At 37.6% G+C, this 25,439-nt stretch overlaps 6 protein-coding genes across 6 annotated transcripts in view; 1 reads left to right on the forward strand and 5 right to left on the reverse strand.

Moving 5' to 3' along the window:
- LOC136842825 (kinetochore protein Spc25-like) overlaps positions 1-25,439 on the forward strand; it is a 517,729-nt gene that overhangs the window by 301,466 nt on the left and 190,824 nt on the right. The gene's annotated exons all lie outside the window — the stretch shown is intronic.
- LOC136842374 (cuticle protein 7-like) lies at positions 3,213-4,651 on the reverse strand. The gene is made up of 3 exons (XM_067109631.1): positions 4,640-4,651; positions 3,751-3,861; positions 3,213-3,527 (listed from the first exon to the last, which is right to left on the reverse strand). The coding sequence occupies exons 1-3, from the start codon at positions 4,649-4,651 to the stop codon at positions 3,213-3,215; spliced, it is 438 nt and encodes a 145-aa protein (XP_066965732.1).
- On the reverse strand, positions 7,155-7,995 carry LOC136842375 (cuticle protein 7-like). Its single transcript, XM_067109632.1, has one exon. It carries the CDS (start codon positions 7,569-7,571, stop codon positions 7,155-7,157), a length of 417 nt encoding a protein of 138 aa, XP_066965733.1. The 5' UTR covers positions 7,572-7,995.
- On the reverse strand, positions 11,590-12,536 carry LOC136842376 (cuticle protein 7-like). The gene has a single exon (XM_067109633.1). The coding sequence runs from the start codon at positions 11,926-11,928 to the stop codon at positions 11,590-11,592; it is 339 nt and encodes a 112-aa protein (XP_066965734.1). The 5' UTR covers positions 11,929-12,536.
- LOC136842377 (cuticle protein 19-like) lies at positions 16,103-16,782 on the reverse strand. Its single transcript, XM_067109634.1, has 2 exons — positions 16,667-16,782; positions 16,103-16,447 (listed from the first exon to the last, which is right to left on the reverse strand). The coding sequence occupies exon 2, from the start codon at positions 16,439-16,441 to the stop codon at positions 16,103-16,105; it is 339 nt and encodes a 112-aa protein (XP_066965735.1). The 5' UTR covers positions 16,442-16,447; positions 16,667-16,782.
- Positions 20,987-22,552, reverse strand: LOC136842378 (cuticle protein 7-like). The gene is made up of 3 exons (XM_067109635.1): positions 22,522-22,552; positions 21,665-21,775; positions 20,987-21,328 (listed from the first exon to the last, which is right to left on the reverse strand). The coding sequence occupies exons 1-3, from the start codon at positions 22,531-22,533 to the stop codon at positions 20,987-20,989; spliced, it is 465 nt and encodes a 154-aa protein (XP_066965736.1). The 5' UTR covers positions 22,534-22,552.

Here is a 25,439-nt window from a genome sequence, read left to right on the forward strand (position 1 = left end):
TGTAGTGCTTAATTTTTTTGTCCCGTGCTGTCTGTCGCTCTCACTCTTTCGATCACTCGAACCATTATTGTTGTGACGTCAGTCTACAGAAATCAGTCCTCTCTCTCTCTCTCTCTCTCTCTCTCTCTCTCTCTCTCTCTCTCTCTCTCTCTCAAACCATTTTCGTTGTGACGCTAATCAACAGAAATCAGTTCTCTCTCTCTCTCTCTCTCTCTCTCTCTCTCTCTCTCTCTCTCTCTCTCTCTCAAACCATTTTCGTTGTGACGCTAATCAACATAAATCAGTTCTCTCTCTCTCTCTCTCTCTCTCTCTCTCAAACCATTTTTGTTGTGACGTCAGCCAGCAGAAATCAGTACTCTCTCTCTCTCTCTCTCTCTCTCTCTCTCTCTCTCTCTCTCTCTCTCTCTCATACACACACACTCACACACACGAATGGAAATACTTTGTTTCACTTCATGCGGCTCCTTTCCAACTCTCTTTACAGAGCATCAGTGTATGTACTCTTTTTGGGTATCTCGTCGTTGCACTGCACAATAACGAAATACTAAATACTTTCTATACCTTTTCTGTAAAGCTGCGAAATATCCTACTTGCTATCATTAGTGGTGAAGATATTCTCAAATTTAGATGCTGCAATAATCTTTCCAAACGCCATGGGCCCGCCCTTGGGTTTGTGAACTTATATTTTATTTACATATGTGTGTATTGATTTGAATTTTGTAAGTCTTCTTATATTCATAATTTATTTGGTCTTCTTTCCACTTGGTTTAACTTCCACATAACATGGCAACATTTTGAAGATTTGTTGTTAGCGTCTTGACAATATAAATGTGTCTACGAAGATATAACATTGTATTTTTCTGTGTTCTGGAAATTGTGAATTGCTCAGCATTATTATTATTATTATTATTATTATTATTATTATTATTATTATTATTATTATTATTAGTCAGAAGATAAAGCCTATTCATATGGAACAAGCCCACCAAAGGGGCCATTGACTTGAAATTCAATCTTCCAAAGAATATTAAGGTGTTCATTAGGAAGAAGTAAGAAGAGATAAAGGGAAATACAGAAAGAAGAGATCTCAAAAAAGAAAAAAGTTTTAGTGCAATTAATTAGGAGGCCGTCCCTGCAGTAGATCCGGTTACAGAGTTCTGTTGTAAAGCGTAAAGTTACCCTGTTTGATCTTCTTAATGATACCTTCTCTGGTTTTATGGCGTGTGTTTATTAGGAATTTCACTTATGCTAGGCTCACGACAAAACTGTTTAGTTCCCGTAGGATGGGTAGTGCTGTTAGTCCACCTTATGAGGTTCACTGTAGGCATTAATTAAGGGGTTGCAGTGTGCGTTCGGCCCCTAGCTGCAACCCCTTTCGTTCCTTTTACTGTACCTCCTTTCATACTCTCTTTCTTCTGTCTTACTTTCCACCCTCTCCCAACTGTTGATTCATAGTTAAATGCGAGACTTTCCTCCTGTTACACCTTTCAAACTCTTCACTGTCAATTTTCGTTTTAGCGCTGAATGGCCTCATAGGTCCTATGCGCTTGGCCTTTGGCCTAAATTCTACATTCAATTCGAAACTGTCGAGTGTTACTTAAAGTTCCTTGTTGTCGTTGTATTGTCAGCCACGTCCCATTTCTTAAAAAGGAAAAGGAGAGCACAGACATAAATCTAACCATTCATAGCTGATCCTGACCTTGTCTAAAATGACCATCTTTACTGGAATTGTATTGAATTTAATATAGAATTTAGGCCAAAGGCCAAGTACTGGGACCTATGAGGTTATTCAGCGCTGAAAGGGAAATTGACAGTAAAAGGTTGAAAGGTGTAAAGTTAAGTATACCTTAGTTTTACCAGACCACTGAGCTGATTAACAGCTCTCCTAGGGCTGGCCCGAAGGATTAGACTTATTTTACGTGGCTAAGAACCAGTTGGTTACTTAGCAACGGGACCTACAGCTTATTGCGGAATCCGAACCACATTATAGCGAGAAATGAATTTCTATCACCAGAAATAAATTCCTCTAACAGTTCATCAGCCGGCAGGGGAATTGAACTCCGGCCCATCGAGTGACAGTCCGCAGCTCTACCGACTCACCCGACAAAGAGCATTTGAAAGGTGTAACAGTAGGGAAACCCCGCAGTTGCACTATGAATCAGTTGTTAGGAGAGGGTGGAAAGTAAGTTGGAAGAAAGAGAATATGACAGGAGGTACAGTAAAAGGGACGAAAGGGGCTGCAGCTAGGGGCCGAAGGCACGCTGCAGAGAACCTTAAGTAATGCCTACAGTGCACCGTATGAGGTGCACTGACGGCACTAACCCCTACGGCGATCTTTACTGGAGCCCCACTAAGTATCCCACCGTCAGTTGCTAACCCTCAAATTATACGCAGTTAAACCTTGGCAGCTTTTATCTTCATCGTATTTTTTAAGAAATCAGCAAAAATGCATGCAGTTAGTTGAGCCTGTGTGTATTCAGATATTGCCCTTTGAGACTGAAAACGGCTTTATTAAAAATCTCCTGTGCTCTTTCGTCAGAGGCTGATTTCAGTTGCATTATCAGAATATACTTCCATAAAATGGAAGACTGCATTATCTGCAAAAATACAGAACTGAGAAAATTGGTAGATACTCCCTTGCCTTGCTACTGATTTTGTAGATGCTGCAAATGGGACCCCCTAAATACTCGTGGAAAGCATTGAAGAATCATTCTGAAACTGCAGTAACTTGTGTATTAGTGGTTCACGAGCCCAATAGGTGGCATATCTCAATTTCGAAAAATTTTCAGACACTGCAGTTTTCCATTTTAGGGCAGTATACCAATTTGAGGAAACATGGTAGTGGGGCAGATGGTTAATCTTGTAAACTGGTGGAGAATATAAGTTTAGAGAGAAAACGGCCAACTGGTGGAGAATATAAGTTTAGAGAGAAAACGGCCAACTGGTGGAGAATATAAGTTTAGAGAGAAAACGGCCACCTGTGATGTAAATTCTTTAAAATCATGACTGCTGTTTGCCTTTCCAATTTCATTTCAAAGGATGAGTGTAGCTAGTTTTCATTAATCAGATGACCAGCTTATTTTCTAATGATAGGATGATGTGAAAGAAACTAGACTCATTCAATTTCTATTTATTTACATAATGAATAAATACAGAAATTTCTACAACAAAACAGTCCAGTGGTCGGGAACGCCATAGAGAGCTTCGGATCCTTAATAAGTAGGAGCTGGGGTTCCATAGACTGGGGCAGGTTCTTTGTAAGTGGGCGCAGGAGCACCATAAGTGGGTTTAGGGGCACCGTAGGATGGAGCAGGGGCATAGGGCTTGGCTTCACCCTGGTAAGCAACCTGAGCCTGGTACCCATTGTAGCCACCGGCGGTGTAAGTGACGATCTGAACGCGACCGTCGGGGAGGAGGACGTGGTAATCGCCGGTCACCACCTTCCCGTCGGAGTTGGACTTGTGGCCGAAGTCGAGGTTTTGGTAGTCGTCCTTGACGACGTAATTGAAGTCGAACGGCATCCCCTTCTGTTTGAGATAATTATATACATAAACTTGATTAATCCATGGTGTTTACTTATGACAAATTAAAGTTTATTTATTGACTTTACTCTTGTAACTGTCTTTATATAGGGGCAAGGTATATCGGTGAAAAATAAATTGTAAGTCACACTAAATTCAGTGTCTTCTTAAACAGGGATGTTCCTCTCTTAAAGAAAGAACAGGTTTCGGCTTAAAACCTCTGTTATACCTCGTAGCTCTGCTGATGCTTAGGGGCTTTGTATCCGTACCCCTCAGGGGCATGGGAACCGTCAGGGCGCCCCATTGCCAAAGCCACGAGGCAGAAGGATGCAAATAGGACCTGTGGGAACCAAGGATGTCAGTTGTTAATTAGCATTGGCTGATCACGGTATAAATCTTAGAAATGCGGTGCAATGGGTTTAGAGTTCTCTCTCTCTCTCTCTCTCTCTCTCTCTCTCTCTCTCTCTCTCTCTCTCTCTCTCTCAACATGGAATTGCTTGATGTCTATGTGACCATAGCCTATGAAGTGTAAATTTCACTCTGGTACAATCATCTGTTTCCTTTTTCTATTTTTGTTTTTGTTCTTTATATTCTCACACCTTTCAAAATGGTCTTCATAATAATGTATAAAAGAAGTGGGTTTTTCTGATGTAACCTGAGCCTGTTATTGAAATATAATTAGATTAGTAATTAAAACTTCAAGGGAAATCAAGCACATCAAAAAATGTTGACATAAACAAACTAATTAAGTTTTCGAGTTCTGTGTGGAGGGTAACAATAAACTTTGTAGATCGTGAGAAATCTTGATTTCAGTAAATAAAAAAAAAAAGTTCGGTAGTGGAGTGGATAATATAAGGAAAAAAATATATGGTAACTGATTACTGAAATATAAACTAAAAAGCAAAAACTTCAGAATTGTCACTTATTAACATGTTTAAATATCTAAGATCCTTTTTATTAACTTGTTTTGGATAGCAAAGATAATCATGTCACGTTTATATCAGGGTAATCACAGTAAACACTTACATCAACACTAGAGACGGCTACGGACTGATTCGAACTAAAGAAAATGAGCAAAACGTTAAATTTGATCAAGAATCCTTGATTGTCTGTCTCACCTTAGAGCACATAGCGTCTTCTTGTATCTGTTTCGGCAGACAAACGATATCTGACTAGACTTGTCGAATCTGAGGAATATATAAGCGGTTTTCGTGGCCGGAGGTACTAACGCCACGCCTATCTGAATATTTAGAGAGAGAGAGAGAGAATTGTAAAGGATTTTTTATTTCTAAGCTGAAAATAGTAAGAAAATAAAACGTTTCTACCGCCTCCCTCCCTGGAGCCATTTGTTTATTTATTGATATTTTACAGCTTAAGGCTCGTCTGCTGACCTCAATTTTGCTTGATGGTTTTCCAAAGATGTTACTCTCTCTCTCTCTCTCTCTCTCTCTCTCTCTCTCTCTCTCTCTCTCTCTCTCTCTCTCTCTCTCATTTTCATTTCGCGCAATATGAAGTTATTTTCTGATACAAAAATGACTTCAGAGGAGAGAGAGAGAGCTGGTTTTATTTGACAATTATGATTTTCTTTCATTCTTTCCAGGTTTTCTGAAATCGAGTATTTTATTAACTTTGGGTATCTAATTTGTTCTTCATCTATATGTGGTATTTACTCTCTACACAGAAGGGTTTTATAGAACTATGTTAGAGAGAACGATTTAAGAAACTTAAAAAAAAAGTGACATTTACGTAAATGAAGAATGACACAGACCTTGAAAGACGTGACTTGAACATTACGTTACCTGAAAATGGTGTCAGTTGTTTTAAATGATCTGTCTTGACCAGCTTGGTGGGACTCTTCTTTTATTTGTTTACAAGAGTGGTGGATTAAATGACTGAATCGGGAACTGACACGACCCAAAACGAAAGTGATTTCTTGATAGATTCACATTTATTTGGCGTAACAACCGCCACGTCCCATGACACTGATCCTTATCCCCCCAAAAATTACAAATAATCATTGCATGTTAATGATCAAGTTCATACTCAGGTATATTTAAAGAAAATATCACGACCATTAAAACGTTTGATAATACTGCCATAATAAAAAAAAAAGTTTGCAATTGGCCAACAAAAGTTCTTGAAACATAAATCAGGATTTCCATAAAATGAAAACTCATTACTAAATTTTATTTATGATACAGTATACTAAAACCCTGGCGCCAATGAAATGTTTAAAATTCAAAGTTGTTCTTGTGTAGTTTAATGAGGAATAGGCTCCCTAGGTCCTTCATATACCTAAGAGTGACGTAATTTCCGTTTCAGAAAGAATTACCAGAGAACGCAAATGGACGAAGGGATTGTGACCTCAATTGTCTAGAAGATAAATACCTATTTAGCGAAGCATATGTATGACATTTGATGGAGTTTGTAACCAGAGATGAAATCTCAAAAGTGCTAGAGAAAAAACATTTTAAAATTTGTTGCACAAAGCAATGGGGGCCAATTGTCATTTACCAGCTCTCAGAAGATAGGTATACATTTTGCATACATCAGAGGAGGATGAATCTCTCGCTGAATTAGCATTGCCGCTTATTTCTAAAGCAATGGGTGGAATAGAAGAGGCCGAACTGAATTTGCCTAATGTTTTAACAACGGAGGTCCTGTATGCTATGCAAGAATATCATATATAAAACATTTATTGCTGACGAATTGTGTTGATATCAGTTGAAATCACAGTAAGAATATTTTCGAACCTTTTATGTTGAATCTAATATACATATTTAACAGCTTATTATAGAACGTTTTCCGAAGTGCAGTACTTGTATATAATGTAGCTACATATGTGGATGCCCCTTTTTGTACAACATATGCTGAAAATAACGGGAAATTATTCCTTAAATTCATTAGAAAAAATTAATTAAATAATTCAGTATATAGGAATAAATTTGCTTGAATGTTCGTAACATAATGTTACGGAAAGAAAGTATAGAGTACCAAGATAATGAAATAATTTTCCTGATTCCAAGCAGAATGAAAAGAGAAAGGTTTGCAGTTTAGCCGAGGCTATGTGGAGTATGAGTCTAATTTTAGCTCTGTAGTTTCGTATGATATTTTCCAACCTTTTACTAAGTAATCTATGATTAGAAATAGAGATCTCTTGTAGATTTCTAGCGCCAAGTGTCTGTCATTCCAAGGCCTCTTCTTTTTCACTAAGAAATCTTCAAATAGAAAGAAGACTTACTGATTTAAATTCTTTAAAAATTAAGAGCTTCTGAACAATAAAAAATTACTAAAAGTAGGAATTTATAGTCATGTGACCTAATATAATAGCTGAGTTCAAAACAATCAAGCTGATTACGAACGAAATTGTAATTAATAACTGCATTTCTTTTAGGCAGTTTTAATGACTTGTAACAACTGTGTGAAATATGTTAGAGAATAATCTTTATATTCTTCATTTTTTGAAACAGATTAACGATTAAAAGCTACCTTACGGTTGTCACCCAAAATCTTCTGATGTGTGACTTCATAAGCGCTAAAACAATATGAAAAACAAAGACAATAGAACAGATGCTAGCTTTATTTACATAATACATAAATAAATACAGGAATTAATTAGATGTTATATATGTTTTAGTATTCGGGAGCGCCATAGAGAGCTTTGGGTTCTTCGTAAGTTGGAGCTGGGGTTCCATAGACGGGGGCAGGTTCTTTGTAAGTGGGTTTAGGGGCGGCGTAGGAAGGAGCAGGGGCATAGGGCTTGGCATCAGGGTATTTAGCTTCTCCCTGGTAAGCAACTTGAGCCTGGTACCCGTTGTAGCCATCGGCGGTGTAAGTGACGGTCTGAACGCGACCGTCGGGGAGGAGGACGTGGTAGTCGCCGGTCACCACCTCCCCGTCGGAGTTGGACTTGTGGCCGAAGTCGAGGTTTTGGTAGTCGTCCTTGACGACGTAGTTGAAGTCGAATGGCATCCCCTTCTGTAAGAAGAAATTATATATTTTATAAAGACTACTCTGTGATGTGGACTTCACCAAAAGAGTGTTTATCATTGTGACTTCATGATTGTAGCTGTATTTATGTAAGGGCGAGGTATGTCAAGAAAAAATAATCTTTAAATTATTATCTCCATCAGTCACTGAATTGAATGTGCTTTTATATTAGGGTCATAATCTGTTAAAGAAGAAACAGATCATTACTTCAAAAAAATTAAAAGACAACTGTTTGTACTTTTTTTTTTTTTAAGATTTAATGTAGGTCTAGATATTATAGAAAGAGCTGTATTATACCTCGTAGCTGGGCTGATGTTTAGGGGCTTTGTAATCGTACCCTGCAGGAGCGTAGGAACCATCAGGGCGTCCCATGGCCAAAGCCACGAGGCAGAAGGATGCAAGTAGGACCTGTGGGAACAAAGGATGTTAGGTATTCATTAGTAATTCTGTGCGAGGAGTTCAGATTTCTCTCTCTCTCTCTCTCTCTCTCTCTCTCTCTCTCTCTCTCTCTCTCTCTCTGTTAACAAAGAATAGCCGCGTTTTTCTGAGCCCAAAGCTTATAAACTTTATTCCCTTTAACATAAAAATGACTCTTATTTCTTTATATTTATTTTTTTATTTATTTATATTTCTCGTTATTACTTCTTTCAGAATGAAATTATGTAATCTGCCTGACTCAAGCAAAGATTTAGTTTTTGTCATAAAAGCCATGAATTTTCTTACATTAGCTGATTCTGATACTGAAATATATTTACTCAAGTAATCAGGCATCGTATATAATTACCAAACAAAATTTTTTTCTCAGTAATCTAATTAAGTTTTCGAATTCTGTATGAAGGGTATCAATGAACGTTATATATCATAAAAAAAAAATTTGGTATCACTAAATGGGGAAACATAAAAAATAATGACAGTGAATACCATATTTTGTAGGCACGAGATATATGTTAATAAGCCACTGAAATTTAATACTAAAAAATATCAGATTTGTCTTTTGTTGAGATTAGCGTATGGCAAAGACCGCGTGTCACGTTCCTGTCAGGTTAAGCACAACTGACTTTTATTCCTCAAGCACAGAAGGCGGTTCCGGACGCCTTCGAACTTAGAAATACGAACAAAACACGTATTTCCTCAAGAATCCTTATTTGCTTGTCTCTCACCTTAGAGCACATGTCGTCTTGTGGTATCTTTGTCGACAGGCAAGCGATGTCTGACTAGACTCGTCGAATCCGAGGAATTTATACAGGTTTTTCATGGTCAGGGCTATAAATGCCACGCCTATCTGCGTTTAAACGTAGAGAGAGAGAGAGAGAGAGAGAGAGAGTGGTGGTGGGAGGGTGAAGAACGTTTTATTTCTAAGCTAGAAATAAAATTAGAACATAATGCGCGCTTTCTCTCTCTCTCTCTCTCTCTCTCTCTCTCTCTCTCTCTCTCTCTCTCTCTCAAGAGACTAAGTCTCATCTGCTAACCCCGAGATTTTCTCTTTGGTTTTCCATAGACATCTCTCTCTCTCTCTCTCTCTCTCTCTCTCTCTCTCTCTCTCTCTCTCTCTCTCTCTCTCTCTCTCTCTCTCTCTCTCTCTCATTTTCACTGTGGCCTAAGAACTTTTCTTTGCTTGAGAAGCTGAATTTGTTTTCTTGTGCAAAGCTGGTGTCAGAAGAGAGAGACATGAGCAGTTTATTTTATTTGATATTTATGTTTTTATTTCATTAATTCTGGTTCTTCCCTAATCACGTATTGTATCATCTTTGTCTGTGTATGTTATTGCGTGTTCATCTGTAAGCACTAAAACTTAATCTGTCTCTCTCGCTTTCGCTCTCTCAGACCATTGTTGGTGTGAAATCAGTATGCAGAAATCACTACTCTCTCTCTCTCTCTCTCTCTCTCTCTCTCTCTCTCTCTCTCTCTCTCTCTCTCTCTCTCTCTCTCTCTCTCACGAATGAAGTAGTTTTGTTGTTTTAGGTCACTGAAAAATAAGGGACAATCAGGATTCGAGTAGTAGTTAATGAAGAGGACGGAAGAAACTTAAAAAAACACACGTCTACGTAAATCGGGAATGATGGAGACCTTGATACATGACGTGAATATGACGTCATATGAAATTGCCGTCCCTTTCGCCGACTCAGAAAGCGAGACAGAAAGAAACTTGTTTTTTCAAGAGAGTGATCAAAAATTTAATTTATAGAGGACGCAGTGTTACAAAATCAGTTTATGTTCAACATAGGTATTGCGCTTATAGATGTTGATGTTGAAGAGACAACCGAATTAGCAGCTGAGTGTGACGTTTTGAGTTCTGTCGACGTCAGTGATGGATTAAAAGGCGGCCGAACGGGGAAATGATACAACCCAAAACAAGGTTGATTGCTTGATGGGATCAGAGTTCTCTGGCGTTACTACCTACATGGCCACTTAACAAGAGAAAAAAAAAGTATTAATCATTGCAAATCAGTAACTAAGGGCATGGGCAGCTATGTTAAAAAGAAAAACTAGAGCCATGACGCTTAAACTATCTAAATTAGAACTTTGCAACTAGAAACAAAAAATTCATTAGCAAATGAAAATTCATAGCGGAATAATCTCAGATAAATGTAATTAAGTATACTAAGACACTGGCTTCAATGATGTGTTTAAAAATCAAAGAAGTTGTTTTATAGTTTAATTAGGAATGGGCACAGCAGGTGCTATGTATATTGAAGAGTGACGTAATTTCAATTTCAGAGAGAATTGTGCGAGAACACAAAAGGACGAAGGGATTAAAACCTCAGTTGTAGGAAACACAGTTTGATCTGATGTAGAAGATGAATACGTGTGTTTGGCAGGTGCATGGTTGAGAGTTGATAGAGTGACAGGTGAGACTTTCCTAAGTTTTTACACCATGATGGAATGTCATGGAATATCAAATGCTAAGGGAAATAAGATTAAAACGATGGGGTCCAATTGTCACTTAGCAACCACCAGAACTCGGTGTGAATTAGGCATATTTCAGAGGAGGGCGAATCTTAGGTCGAATGTGCGTGACCGCTTATTTTTCAAGAATACTGTATGTGGAATAGACGAGGTCGACCGTCTGTTGGATAGGACCGAATTTGCTCGATGTTATAGCAGCGGAGGCTCTATATATAATATATACATATATTTGTATATTTTATGTATATATTATATAATTATATATGTATATATGTATATACAGTATATCTATATATATATATTATACAATATATACATAGATATATCATATATATATATATATATATAAAATATACAAATATATGTATATATTATACATATCTGACGAGGGGAATTAAGATAAGTGAGAATGACGTCGAAATATTGTCAAACCTTTATGTTGAATCACATATATATCACAGTACATAAAATCCCTTGTTGAAATGCTTATTGTAGAAAAATCTCTGAAGTGCAACACTCCTTGCAGTTTATTCGAGGCTTTTTGGAGCAAATTTCTGCTTTTACCTCTTCAGTTTGTCGTGATATTTTCTGGCCTTTTACTGAGTAAAGCATAATGAGATAAAGAGATAGTAAAGAGATTTTTCGTCCCGGGCAAATGTCGCACCAAGACCTCTTCCGTTGTCACAAAAAGCCTCCAAGTAGAAAGGAAGATTTGCTGATTTAAATTCTGTAAAACGTGAATGTTTATATACAAGAATTAAAATAACTGTGAATCAAAATGCCACTCAAGTTAAAATCATAAAGATTCATATGGTCTAATATAAGAGGCGACTCAAAATAATCTAACTGCATATTAATTAACAATAATTACAATTTTGTTATTGTAAGTAATATCTGCAATTCAGTTAGAGTAATCTAAAGTCTCTTCTGAAGACTGCTTGTATTATGTTAGAAAATAACCTTTATTCTTTATTTTCATGCAAAGAATTGACACACGAAGGCCAACTAAAGGTTGTGGCCCAACATCTGTGCCGAAAGACATTATCTTCGGGTACTTTGATTTTGAAATTCGGTACAGCAAAATGAAAAGGAAAGACGATAGAATAGTTGATTGTTTTATTTACATAATAGATTAATAAATACAGGAGCAAATTAGATATTCGATATATTTCTAGTACTCAGGAGCGCCGTAGACAGCTTTGGGTTCTTCGTAAGTGGGAGCTGGGGCTCCATAGACGGGGGCAGGTTCTTTGTAAGTGGGTTTAGGGGCGGCGTAGGAAGGAGCAGGGTCATAGGGCTTGGCATCAGGGTATTTAGCTTCTCCCTGGTAAGCAACCTGAGCCTGGTACCCGTTGTAGCCATCGGCGGTGTAAGTGACGGTCTGAACGCGACCGTCGGGGAGGAGGACGTGGTAATCGCCGGTCACCACCTTCCCGTCGGAGTTGGACTTGTGACCGAAGTCGAGGTTTTGGTAGTCGTCCTTGACGACGTAGTTGAAGTCGAATGGCATCCCCTTCTGTAGGAAGAAATTATATATTTTATAAAGATTACTCCGTGATGTGGACTTCACCAAAAGAGTGTTTATTGTTGTGACTTCATGATTGTAGCTGTATTTATGTAAGGGCGAGGTATGTCAGGAAGAAACAAACTATAAATTATTATCTCCATTAGTCACTGAATTGAATGTGATTTTACATTATGGTCATAATCTGTTAAAGAAGAAACAAATCATTACTTAAAAAAATTAAAAGACAACTGTTTGTATTTTTTTTTTTTTTTTAGATAAATACATTAAGATTTAATGTAGGTCTAGATATTATAGAAAGAGCTGTATTATACCTCGTAGCTGGGCTGATGTTTAGGGGCTTTGTAATCGTACCCTGCAGGAGCGTAGGAACCATCAGGGCGTCCCATGGCCAAAGCCACGAGGCAGAAGGATGCAAGTAGGACCTGTGGGAACAAAGGATGTTAGGTATTCATTAGTAATTCTGTGCGAGGAGTTCAGATTTCTCTCTCTCTCTCTCTCTCTCTCTCTCTCTCTCTCTCTCTCTCTCTCTCTCTCTCTCTCTCTCTCTCTCTCTCTCTCTCTCTCTCTCTCTCTCTCTCTCTCTCTCTCTCTCTCTGTTAACAAAGAATAGCCTCGTTTTTCTGAGCCCAGAGCTTATAAACTTTATTCCCTTTAACATAAAAATGACTCTTATTTCTTTGTATTTATTTTTTCATTTATTTATATTTCACGTTATTACTTCTTTCAGAATGAAATTATGTAATCTGCCTGACTCAAGCAAAGATTTAGTTTTTGTCATAAAAGCCATGAATTTTCTTACATTAGCTGATTCTGATACTGAAATATATTTACTCAAGTAATCAGGCATCGCATATAATTACCAAACAGAATTTTTTTTCCCAATAATCTAATTAAGTTTTCGAATTCTGTATGAAGGGTAACAATGAACGTTATATATCTAAAAAAAACAAAAGCTTGGTATCACTAAATGGGCAAACAAAAAAATGAGTGAATACCATATTTTGTAGGAATGATGAGATATATCTTAATGAGCCACCGAAATTTAATACTAAAAAATCTCAGATTTGTCTTTTGTTGAGATTCGCGTATGGCAAAGACCGCGTGTCACGTTCTTGTCAGGTTAAGCACAACTGACTTTTATTCCTCAAGCACAGAAGGCGGTTCCGGACGCCTTCGAACTTAGAAATACGAACAAAACGACGTATTTCCTCAAGAATCCTTATTTGTTTGTCTCTCACCTTAGAGCACATGTCTTGTGGTATCTTTGTCGACAGGCAAGCGATATCTGACTAGACTCGTCGAATCCGAGGAATTTATACAGGTTTTTCATGGTCAGGACTGTTAATGCCACGCCTATCTGCATTTAAACGTAGAGAGAGAAAAAGAGAGAGAAGTGGTGGTGGGAAGGTGAAGAACGTTTTATTTCTAAGCTAGAAATAAAATTAGAACATAATGCGCGCTGTCTCTCTCTCTCTCTCTCTCTCTCTCTCTCTCTCTCTCTCTCTCAAGAAACTAAGTCTCGTCTGCTAACCCCGAGATTTTCTCTTTGGTTTTCCATAGACATTTATTTCTCTCTCTCTCTCTCTCTCTCTCTCTCTCTCTCTCTCTCTCTCTCTCTCTCTCTCTCTCTCTCTCAATGAAGTAGTTTTTGTTTTAGGTCATTGAAAATAGTTTTCGGATTCAACGAGTAGTTGATGAAGAGGACGGAAGAAACTGAAAAAATTACGTCTACGTAAATCAAGAATGACGGAGACCTTGATACATGACATGAACATGACGGTATATGTAATTTCTGTCCCTTTCACCGACTCAAAATGCGAGAGAGAAACTTATTAGTTTTCTGTAAAAGAAAACTATTGTGCCGGCTTTGTCTGTCCGTCCGCACTTTATTCTGTCCACACTTTCTGTCCGCCCTCAGCTCTTACAAACTACTGAAGGTAGAGGACTGCAAATTGGTATGTTGATCATCCACCCTCCATTCATTGAACATACCAAATTACAGCCCTCTGTCCTCAGCAGTTTTATTTTATTTAAGGTTAAAGTTAGCCATAATTGGGCCACAGTTAAAATTTCATGGGCCACGGCTCATACAGCATTATACCGAGATCACCGGATGATAGATGTGTTTTCGGTGGCCTTGATTATACGCTGTAGTGGCTGTACAGGAAACTCTATTGCGCCGAAGAAACTTCTGCGCATATTTTACTAGTTTTTTCGAAGAGAGTGATCGAAAATTGGAATTATACAGGACGCAGCGTTACAAAATCAGTTTATTTTTAACTTGTTGATTGCGCTTATAGATTTTGATGTTGAAAGAAGACCGAATTAGCAGCTGAGTGTGACATTTTGAGTTCTGTCGACGTCAGTGATGGTTTCAAAGGCGGCCGAACGGGGAACTGATACCATCCAAAACGAGATTGATTGCCTGATGGGTTGAGAGTTATCTGGCGCTACATCCGCCATGACCACTTCCGTCGACCGTAACAAGAGAAGAAAATTATAAATAATTATATTGCAAATCAGTAACTATGGACATGCGCAGCCATGTTAAAAAAGAAAAAATATGGCCATGCCCCCTTAAAACTTCTAAAGTATTGGCCCAATCAATTAGAGGTTTGCAACTAGTAGAAAAGAATTCAGCAGCAAATGAAAACTTGTATGTGAGTAATCTCAAAAAAATATTATACAGTATATCAAAACACTACATCAATGAAATCTTTAAAAATCAAAAGGCTGTTTATATAGTTTAATTAGGAATGGGCACACCAGGTGCTTCGTATACGGAAAGTGACGCAATTTCCGTTCCAGAAAGAATGGCATGAGAATACAAATTCACGAAGGGAGTAAAGCCTCAATAGCAAAATATATAATTTGGTCTTAACTGTCTAGAAGATGGTTACGTGTATTTGGCAAGTGCATAGTTGAGAGTTGATGGAATGACAGGTGTTGGAATATCATGGCATATCAAATGCTAAGGGAAATAACATTTCGACACATGTTGCTTAAAACGATGTGGGCCAATTGTCACTTAGCAACCACCAGAACACTGTGTGAATTGGATATATTTCAGAGGAGGGCGAATCTTTAGTTGGATGTGTATGACCGCTTATTTTTACAGGAACATGTGGAATAGACGAGGTCGACCGTCTACTGGATAGGACCGAATATGCTCGATGTTACAGCAGCGGAGGTTCTATATGTTGTGCATGAATAATATATATGTATAATATATACATATATTTGTATATTTTATATATGTATATATTATATATATAATATATATATATATATATATATATATATATATATATATATATATATGTGTGTGTGTGTGTGTGTGTGTGTGTGTATACAAATATAGATGCTGACGAGGGAAATTAAGATAAATGAGAGTGACGTCGAAATATTTGCAAACCTCTATGTTGAATCACATATATATCACATTACATCAAATCCCTTGTTGAAATACTTATTGCAGAAAAATTTCTGAAATGCAACACTCTTTGCAGTTTAATCGAGGTTTTTTGGGGCAAATGTCTGCTTTCACCTCTCCAGTTTAGCATGATATTTATTGACCTTTTACTGAGTAAACCATAATTAGATAAAAAGAGATCAGTAAAGAGATTTTTCGTCCCGGGCAAATGTCGCCCCAAGACCTCTTCCGTTGTCACAAAAAGCCTCCAAGTAGAAAGGAAGACTTGCTGATTTAAATTCTGTAAAACGTGGTTGTTTATATGCAAGAATTAAAATACTGTGAATCAAAATGCCACTCAAGTTAAAATCATAAACATTCACATGATCTAATATAAGAGGCGACTCAAAATAATCTAACTGCATATTAATTAACAACAATTACAATTTTGTTATTGTAATTAATATCTACAATTCAGTTAGAGTAATCTAAAGTCTCTTCTGAAGACTGCTTGTATTATGTTAGAAAATAACCTGTATTCTTTATTTTAATGCAAAGAATTGACACACGAAGGCCAACTAAAGGTTGTGGCCCAACATCTGTGCCGAAAGACATTCTCTTCGGGTACTTTGATTTTGAAATTCGATACAGCAAAATGAAAAGGAAAGACGATAGGGTAGTTGCTTATTTTATTTACATAATAGATTAATAAATACATGAGCAAATTAGATATTCGATATATTTCTAGTACTCAGGAGCGCCGTAGACAGCTTTGGGTTCTTCGTAAGTGGGAGCTGGGGTTCCATAGACGGGGGCAGGTTCTTTGTAAGTGGGTTTAGGGGCGCCGTAGGAAGGAGCAGGGGCGTAGGGCTTGGCATCAGGGTACTTGGCTTCTCCGTGGTAAGCAACCTGAGCCTGGTACCCGTTGTAGCCACCGGCGGTGTAGGTGACGGTCTGAACGCGACCGTCGGGGAGGAGGACGTGGTAATCGCCGGTCACCACCTTCCCGTCGGAGTTGGACTTGTGGCCGAAGTCGAGGTTTTGGTAGTCGTCCTTGACGACGTAGTTGAAGTCGAATGGCATCCCCTTCTGAAAAAAAAAATCCATATAAAGTGTTTATTGTTGAGGTTGCAAGTTTCTACCTGGGAAAAATGAACTCTAAATGGTAGAAATCATCAATCAGCTCATTTAGTAGAGGAATTTCCCAATATATGAACACATTAAAGAAGAATTAGTTTTATACTTAAAAAAACTATTTTTTTTAACACCTTGATGTGAACAGACTAAAAAAAAAAAGCTCCTTTATACCTCGTAGCTCGGCTGATGTTTAGGGGCTGTATACCCATACCCCTCAGGGGCATGGGCGCCATCAGGTCGTCCCAGCGCCACGGCCACAAGGCAGAAAGATGCAAATAGGACCTGCGGGGACAAAGGATGTCAGTCGTTTATTAGTATGGTGCAAACGGTGTAGATTTTCTCTCTCTCTCTCTCTCTCTCTCTCTCTCTCTCTCTCTCTCTCTCTCTCTCTCTCTCTCTCTCTCTCTCTCTCTACGTGTGTATGTGTGTCACCAGAGAATTGTTGCAGCTTTATGTCCCCGGACCATATACAGTACATGTCAAATATGTATAATCATATGTATTCTTTTTCGTATTTTAATTTTTATATTATTTTGGTATTTTTGCTTCTTTCAGAATGCGAACAAAGATTTTCTCTAAAGAAGCATGTTTACACACACACACACACACACACACACACATTCTATATATATATATATATATATATATATATATATATATATATATATATATATATATATTGTATATTTATATATTATATATATATGTGTGTGTATATACATATATGTATATATATAATCTGACCCTATTATTAAAATATAATCAGTCAAGTAATCAAACGTCAACTGTCATTAGCACCAAAACTGTTCATTGGACAATCTAATTAAATTTCCGAATTGAGTGTAAATGGTAACAGTAAACAGTGAAAATCACTGGAATTCCCGGTGTTAGTAAATACAATATTAGAAAAAATGCATATTTGCAGGAAATTAATTGACTAATGAAATTTAATGTGATATGGTTTCAGAATTCTCATGTATCAACATTTGCAAATAACTAGGATCCCATATCACATTCTTATCAGAATAATCAGTTAACACTTATTCCTTATGCGCTAGAAGACGATATGGACGCATCCGAACTTTGGAAAACGAACAAAAGGTTGAATTCCATCAAGATTCCTTATTTAGTTGTCTCACCTTAGAGCACATGGCGTCTTCTTGTATCTGTTTCCACAGGCAAACGATGTTTGACTAGACTCGTCGAATCTGAAGAATATATCCACGATTGTCAATGTCAGGGATACTGACACCACGCCTATCTGCATTTTAGCGGGAGAGAGAGAGAGAGAGAGAGATGGTAGGAAGGTGAAGGACCTTTTACTTCTAAACTGGAAATAAAATTAGAACATAAAACTGTTCTCCCCTTCCTTCCTCGTCCCTCCCCCCTCCCCTCCATTCTCTCTCTCTCTCTCTCTCTCTCTCTCTCTCTCTCTCTCTCTCTCTCTCTCTCTCTCTCTCTCTCTCCCACCACAGAGCCTAAGGCTTGCCTGCTGCCTCCATGATTTTTTTGATGGTTTCCCAAAGACGTTTAATTCTCTCTCTCTCTCTCTCTCTCATTTTCACTGTGCCTAAGGGGCTTTTCTTTGTGTGTGAAGGTGAAGATATGTTGTGCAAATAGGATGCCAGTGGAGAGAGAAATTAATGGCTTGTTTTATTTGAAAATTATTTTTCATTTAATTGTAACCGGATTTTTCTTTGCCTAATTGCTTAATCGTCTATAAGCACGCGCACACACATAAGTAGAAATAGTTTTACTGTTTTCGTCATTGACTTATAAAAGGCAATCAATTTTTATAGTTTTGTTAGAAAAGAGTTTGTTAATAACCTGAAAACTTACACCTATGTAAATCAAGAATGACTCTGTTTGACAGACGTGACTTGATGATCACATTACCTGAAATCGATGTCACTTTCGCAGACCCAGAGAGCGGAATAGACTCTCTCTCTCTCTCTCTCTCTCTCTCTCTCTCTCTCTCTCTCTCTCTCTGCCATGAGGATTACTGTCATGGCTGTTGCTGTTGAAAAGAAAACTTCACTTTTTTACGAAAGTGATTGACTCAATAGCCGAGCGGGTAACTGATATGACCCATGAGATTGAGTGCTTGATGGATTCAGAGTTATTTGGCGTTACATTCACCGTGGACACTGACGTCGATCAACAAACAAAAAAATATATAAATAAGCATGGCAACTTAGTAACAAAGGGTATCCTCAACCATGAAAAAAAATGAAGACCATAATCTTTAAAAATTTTAAGCTATAATGCCCAGTTCGCAATTAGCCAGCAAAGAAATCTTGAAATATGGGCGTGATTCACTACCAACTGAAAAATCGGGGCTGAACAATCCCCAAAAATGCAATACAAATATACTAAAACACTGGCGTCATTGAAATCTTTATAAATGAAAGAAGTTATAGTTTACTTAGGAATGAGCTTACCAGGTGCTCCGTATACCGGAGAGTAATGTAATTTCTATTAAAGTCAGAATTACCTCAGAACGTTAATGGACGGAGGAATTATAACCTCAGTCGAAAGTACAAGATTTTTTGTAACCAGTCCCCAGAAAATGAGTACTTCTTAGGTGATTGTTGATGGGATTGAAGTTGATACTACCAAGATTTTTCACCAAGATGGACTCTCAAATTTTTAGAGGAGAATATTTTGACTAGCTTTCACTTCGAACGATGTGAGCCAGATAAAGCACCAGACTAGTTGTCACTTAGCAACCCTCAGAAGGCAGTGTAGAATTATATATACATCAGAGGAGGGTGAATCTCTCGTTGAATGAGCTGAAATAGAGGAGGCTTTTTTTACGTGGTTGTTGTATACAACTGAATTTGCTTAATGTTTTAGCGACCGAGGCCCTGTTTACTCTGCACGAATGATGAATAAGACAGTTCCTCATCACACACACACACACACACACACATATATATATATATATATATATATAACGATATATACATATATATATTATATTTATATATATATATATGTGTGTATGTTTGTATTCATTATATTCATATATATATATATACATATATGTACATATATGTATAAATATAATATATATATATTTATATATATATATATATATATATATATATATATATATATATATATATATATATGTGGGTGTGTGTGTGTGTGTGTGTGTGTGTGTATGTTTGTATTCATTATATTATATATATATATATATATACATATATGTACATGTATGTATAAATATATATATATATATATATATATATATATATATATATATTATATATATATATATATATGCATTATATATATATGTATCTATATAAAAACAATAAAAGTCAGTGTGTACATCTTATTACACAAGATTTTCTGAATTGTAATACTTACGTAGAAGCTGGTTACAATTTTGTATAACACGGAAAATAGAAATAAACATTATTTCCAATTTTCAAAAGAAAACCAGTATAGTAAATTTTCATGACGAATGGTCATAACATGTCATAAAAAGCAAAAAGGTCAGACAACTAATTTGCCAAACTCCTAGCGATAAGAAAATGGAAAGCTTTGTAGTTTAGCCGAGGCTCTGTGAAGTATAAGTTCTATTTTAGCACTGCAGTTTCGAATTAGATACTCTGACCTTTTACTGAGTAGTCTGTAATTAGAAACAGAGATTAATCAACAGGTTTTCAGCGCCAGGTATCTGTCGCCCCAAGGTATCTTCCGTTGCCCTTCCCGTAAGGGGGGTAGTGCCATCAGATCATCTGGCATCGTGCACTTCAGGCATTACTTAAAGTTCTTTGCAGCGTGCCTACGGCCCCTAGCTACAACCTATTTCATTCCTTTTACTCTACCTTCTTTCATGTTCTCTTTCTTCCATCTGATTTTCCACTCTCTCTCTAATAGTTGTTTCATAGTATAACTGCGAGGTTTTCCTCCTGTTACACCTTTCAGGCCTTCTTACTGTCAGTTTCCCTTTCAGCGCTGAATGACCTCATGGGTCCCATCGCTTGACATTTGACCTAAATTCAATATTCCAATCCCAGTTCCGTTGCCATTGAAACCTCCGAGCAGAAAGGAAGACCTGCCGATATAAATTCTTGAGAACGTAAACTTTTTTACAATACAAAAGATTACTGTGAATTGAAATGTAAGCCAGGTTAGAATCATAGCCATTAAATCTGCTACTATAAGAGGTGAGCTAAAATTAATGTAACCGGATATTAACGAAATTCTAATTAATATTTGCAATTCAAGTAATCTTAAGTCCTTTCTGAAGACTGCTTGAATTGCTAGAGAATAATCTATAATTTTGTTTGTAGAACGAATAAATACAGACCAGCTAAAGATTGTGACCCAACATCTGTAAAAGGAAGACATTCTCTTCCGTGACGGTGGCTTTGAATTCAGTATAGGAAAATAAATAAGGAAGACAGTGGAATAGGCACTTGCTTTATTTACATAATAGATGAATAAATACAGGGATTAATTAGATATATATGTATTTCAGTATTCGGGAGCGCCGTAGAGAGCTTGGGGTTCTTCGTAAGTTGGAGCTGGGGTTCCATATACAGGGGCAGGTTCTTTGTAAGTGGGTTTAGGGGCAGCGTAGGATGGAGCAGGGGCATAGGGCTTGGCATCAGGGTACTTGGCTTCTCCCTGGTAAGCAACCTCAGCTCGGTATCCGTTGTAATCAGCGGTGTAAGTGACGGTCTGGATGCGACCGTCGGGGAGGAGGACGTGGTAATTGCCGGTCACCACCTTCCCGTCGGAGGTGGACTTGTGACCGAAGTCGAGGTTTTGGTAGTCGTCCTTGACGACGTAGTTGAAGTCGAATGGCATCCCCTTCTGATAAAAATGATTATATACCGTACATATAGTAATTACGCTATAGGTAGAATTTATGGTAATAAGAGTATTTATTTTTATGGCTCAAAGCTTATAGCTGCATTTATGCAGAGGCGAAGTGTATCAGTGAAAGTAAGCTTTGAATTTATCATTTACTTGAATCATCATCAGTCACACTAAACTGAATATGTTCTTAAAAACAGGGGTCTCCATCTATTAAAGAAGAAACATTTTTACTTAAAAAAACAGTATTTGTTATTCCTTTTACAAAAAAAAAAAAAAAAAAAAAACTGCAGAATGGATGTGAATCCAGACAGTAAATAAGAACTATTATACCTCGTAGCTCGGCTGATGCTTAGGGGCATCGTATCCATATCCTGCAGGGGCAGGGGTGCCATCAGGGCGTCCCATGGCCAAAGCCACAAGGCAGAAGGATGCAAGGAGGACCTGCGGGAACGAAGGATGTCTTTCATTTATTGAAATTCGGCGATCGCTGATGTGCTAATCATAATGAATCGGTGTTTGGGGTTTAGATTTTCTCTCTCTCTCTCTCTCTCTCTCTCTCTCTCTCTCTCTCTCTCTCTCTCTCTCTCTCTCTCTCTCTCTCAACATTTTTTATGGTATATAAAAACTGTATACTTTTCCCTCTCATGTAATTTCTGTCACCTTTCTATTTTTTTTTCTTTTGTACTTTATATTCGCCCTTTTTTCAGAATACAATTAAGAAATGTGCTTGATTCCAAAGAAATATTTTTTGACATGGAATTATAACGTACCTGTTATTTAAATATAATTCGTCTAGCAATTAAACTTCATATGTCATTAGTAGAACATAAACCTTTCATCTGAACAATCTAACTAAACTTTCAAATTCCGCAGTGGGTAATAGTAAACGTTGAAAACCGCGAGTTCCTTATGTCAGTATCAGCCCCAACAATAAAAATGCATGCCTTTGAGTAAGATATATTGAGGAATTATCTTAACTAACTACTGGAAATTGACATTAAAAAACCTCTCAGGATTTTCCTTTATCAACATATTTAAATAGCAAAGATCCCAAGCCACGTTAATGCACGGTTAATCACATTTGACACTTATTCTTCATGCAGTGAAAACGGTTACGGACGCTTTAGAACTTTGGAAAGCGAACAAAAGGTTGGAATCCATCAAGATTCCTTAATTTGTTGTCTCACCTTAGAGCACATGGCGTCTTCTAGTAATTGTATCGACAGACAAACGAAGTTTGACTAAACTCGTCGAATCCGAAGAATTTATACACGGTTTTCAATGTCATGGATACTGACACCACGCCTATCTGGATCTTAACGGAGAGAGAGAGAGAGAGAGAGAGATGGTACGAAGGCGAAGGACTTTTTACTTCTCAGCTTGATGTAAAATTAGAACACAAAGCTGCTCCTCCTCCTGGTTCCAGCCCCCTCTCTCTCTCTCTCTCTCTCTCTCTCTCTCTCTCTCTCTCTCTCTCTCTCTCTCTCTCTCTCATTTTCACTGTGCCTTAGGGGCTTTTCTTTGTGAGTGAAGGTGAAGTTATTTTCTCGTGCAAAGAGGACGTCTGAAGAGAGAGAATTGAGTTGTTTATTTTATTTCATAAACACGTTCTTATTTGACATTTTTACGGGTTTTGGTAAGGTACTCATAGTATTATCTTAGTAATTCCTATTGGGGTCAATGGCATTATTTGCAGAGACTTTCTTTTTATCTGGGCTTTGAATTAGTGTTTACACTTCATTATTATCGTCTGGGAAGCTTCTCCGGAATAAGAAAAAATTATCCATTTACCTATTATAGTTGACGGACCGTTTGTTCACCTATCGTTGGCGTCTTCAGGATTGGATTTTAAATTGACATAAACAGTTTTTATTAAAGAATGCGGACTCTTAAGCTAATTCTTAAATGTATTCTTTGTCTGCCTAAATCACATATTCATTTATTAACAGTACTATGTACTCTTTCTCTTTCGATCTCAAACCACGGCTGTTGTGAAGCCAGTTTGCAGAGATTAATACTCTCCCTCTTTCCTGAATGGAAACAGTTTTAATGTTTCCCGTCATCTATATATAAAAGACAGTTGAGTGTTACATAATTATTCTAGAGTAGAACGTTGAATAAAGTACGAATGTTAGATCTACGTAAATCAAGAATGAGAATACCTCGATAGACACGACTTAAATGTCATATGATATGAAATTGTCATCACTTTAGCCAACTCTCATAATCAGAATAGATTTTGTTTTTACATGTGAGTGCTCGAAAATTTGGCTTACTTACAAAACCGCTGATCTTTATTGTGAGGCTTAAGCTTATAGTTGTTGATGTTGAAAAGAAAACAGAATCAGCAGCTTGGTTTAAGGCTTTGAAATCTGTTCACGAAAGTGGTGGAACTAAATGGCTGAACATTGAGCCGATACGCCCCAAAGCGAAATGGCGTGATTGATGGATTTAAATCGTGTGGCGTCAAAACCGCCATGGGCTGATGTCGATCCTTGAAAAAAAAATAAATTTTGAATAGGTATTGAAAGTTAAAACTTCTAGACAATACTGCCCCAGTTAATGAGAAGTTTGCGGTCAGCCATTAAGAAATCTTAAAATGCATGGCATTTTTCGCCTGCAAGTGACAACTCATTAGTGAATGATCATAAACAAGTAAAAACTGCGCCGAATTTTCTTCGGCGGAATCGAGTTTTTTGTACAGCATACAATCAAGGTCACCGAAAATAGATCTAGCCTTCGGTGGTCTCGGTATAATGCTGTATGAGCCGCGGCCCATGAAACTTTAACCACTTCCCGGTGGTGGCCTATCCTATACCGTTGTCAGACGCACGATCGTGGCTAACTTCAACCTTCAGTAAAATAAAAACTACTGAGGCTAGAGGGCTGCAGTTTGGTACGTTTGATGGCTGGAGAGTGGATGATCAACATACCAATTTGCAACCCTCTAGCCTCGGTAGTTTTTAAGATCTGAGGGCGGACAGAAAAAAGTGCGGACGGACAGACAAAGCCGCGCCAATAGTTTTCCTTTACAGAAAACTAAAAGGGAAAATACAATATACTACAACACTGGCGTCAATGAAATCTTTCAAAATTGAAAGAGGTTATTATAATTTAATTCGGAATGGCCTCACCAGGTACCACGTATAGGAAAAGAATCCCGTAGAGGAGTAGTGTCGTCAATACATCTCATGCGGTGCACTGTAGGCATTGCTGAAGGTAATTTGTTGCGCCCCTTCAGCCCCTAGCTGCAACCTCTTTCATTCCTTTTACTGTATCTCCGTTCATATTCTCTTCCAGCTGACTTTCCACCCTCTCTAACAGTTGTTTCATAGTGCAGCTGTGATGATTACCTCCTATTACACCTTCCAAACCTTTTTACAGTCAATTTCAGTTTCAGGGCTGAATGACTCATAGTTCCCAGCGCTTGACCTTTGGCCTAAATTCCATTTTCTGTTCTATTCTGTAGGAAAAGAATTACGTTAGAGAATGTTAATGGACCGAAGGATTATAAACTCTGTCGTGTGTTTCATAATTTTGTCTAATCCAGTGGTTCTTAACCTGGGGGGCGTACCCCCCTAGGGAGCTGTCAGCAATTTCCAAGGGGGCCGCAAGCCCTAGGGGAAAATTTAAAATTCCTTCATTATATTCGTTATTCTCTTCACAAGAGTCGCTAAGAAGCAGTGTCAAGTATCTCACTAATTCATTCCCAAAAGAATAAAAACACCCCTTCTCTTTCTTTTTTTTTTTTATTTTCCTTTAAATCTGGGAGGGAATTTTACTCATTGATGCAAGGTGGGCGTGGAGGGAAGGATCAACTCTCACTAGAGGGGCCGTGGTAATAAAAAAGCTTAAGAACCACTGGTCTAAATTCCTCTAAAAGATGAACAGGTTTGTTTGGCGAAGGACCCAGATGGCAGTATAGAATTTGTCAAGCTTTTTAGCCATAATGAAATTAAAATGTTCCAATGACAGAACATTTTGGCACACTCTATTAAAAATGAAGAGAGTTGGGGGTGGGAGCAGATGGAACCTGCAAGTGTCGCTTAGCAACCCACAAAAGGGAGCGTGAAATTTTTTTTCTTTTAACTAGTATTGAGAAAAT

The sequence above is a fragment of the Macrobrachium rosenbergii genome, chromosome 10, assembly GCF_040412425.1.
Source record: "Macrobrachium rosenbergii isolate ZJJX-2024 chromosome 10, ASM4041242v1, whole genome shotgun sequence".
Taxonomy (NCBI): Eukaryota; Metazoa; Arthropoda; class Malacostraca; order Decapoda; family Palaemonidae; genus Macrobrachium; species Macrobrachium rosenbergii.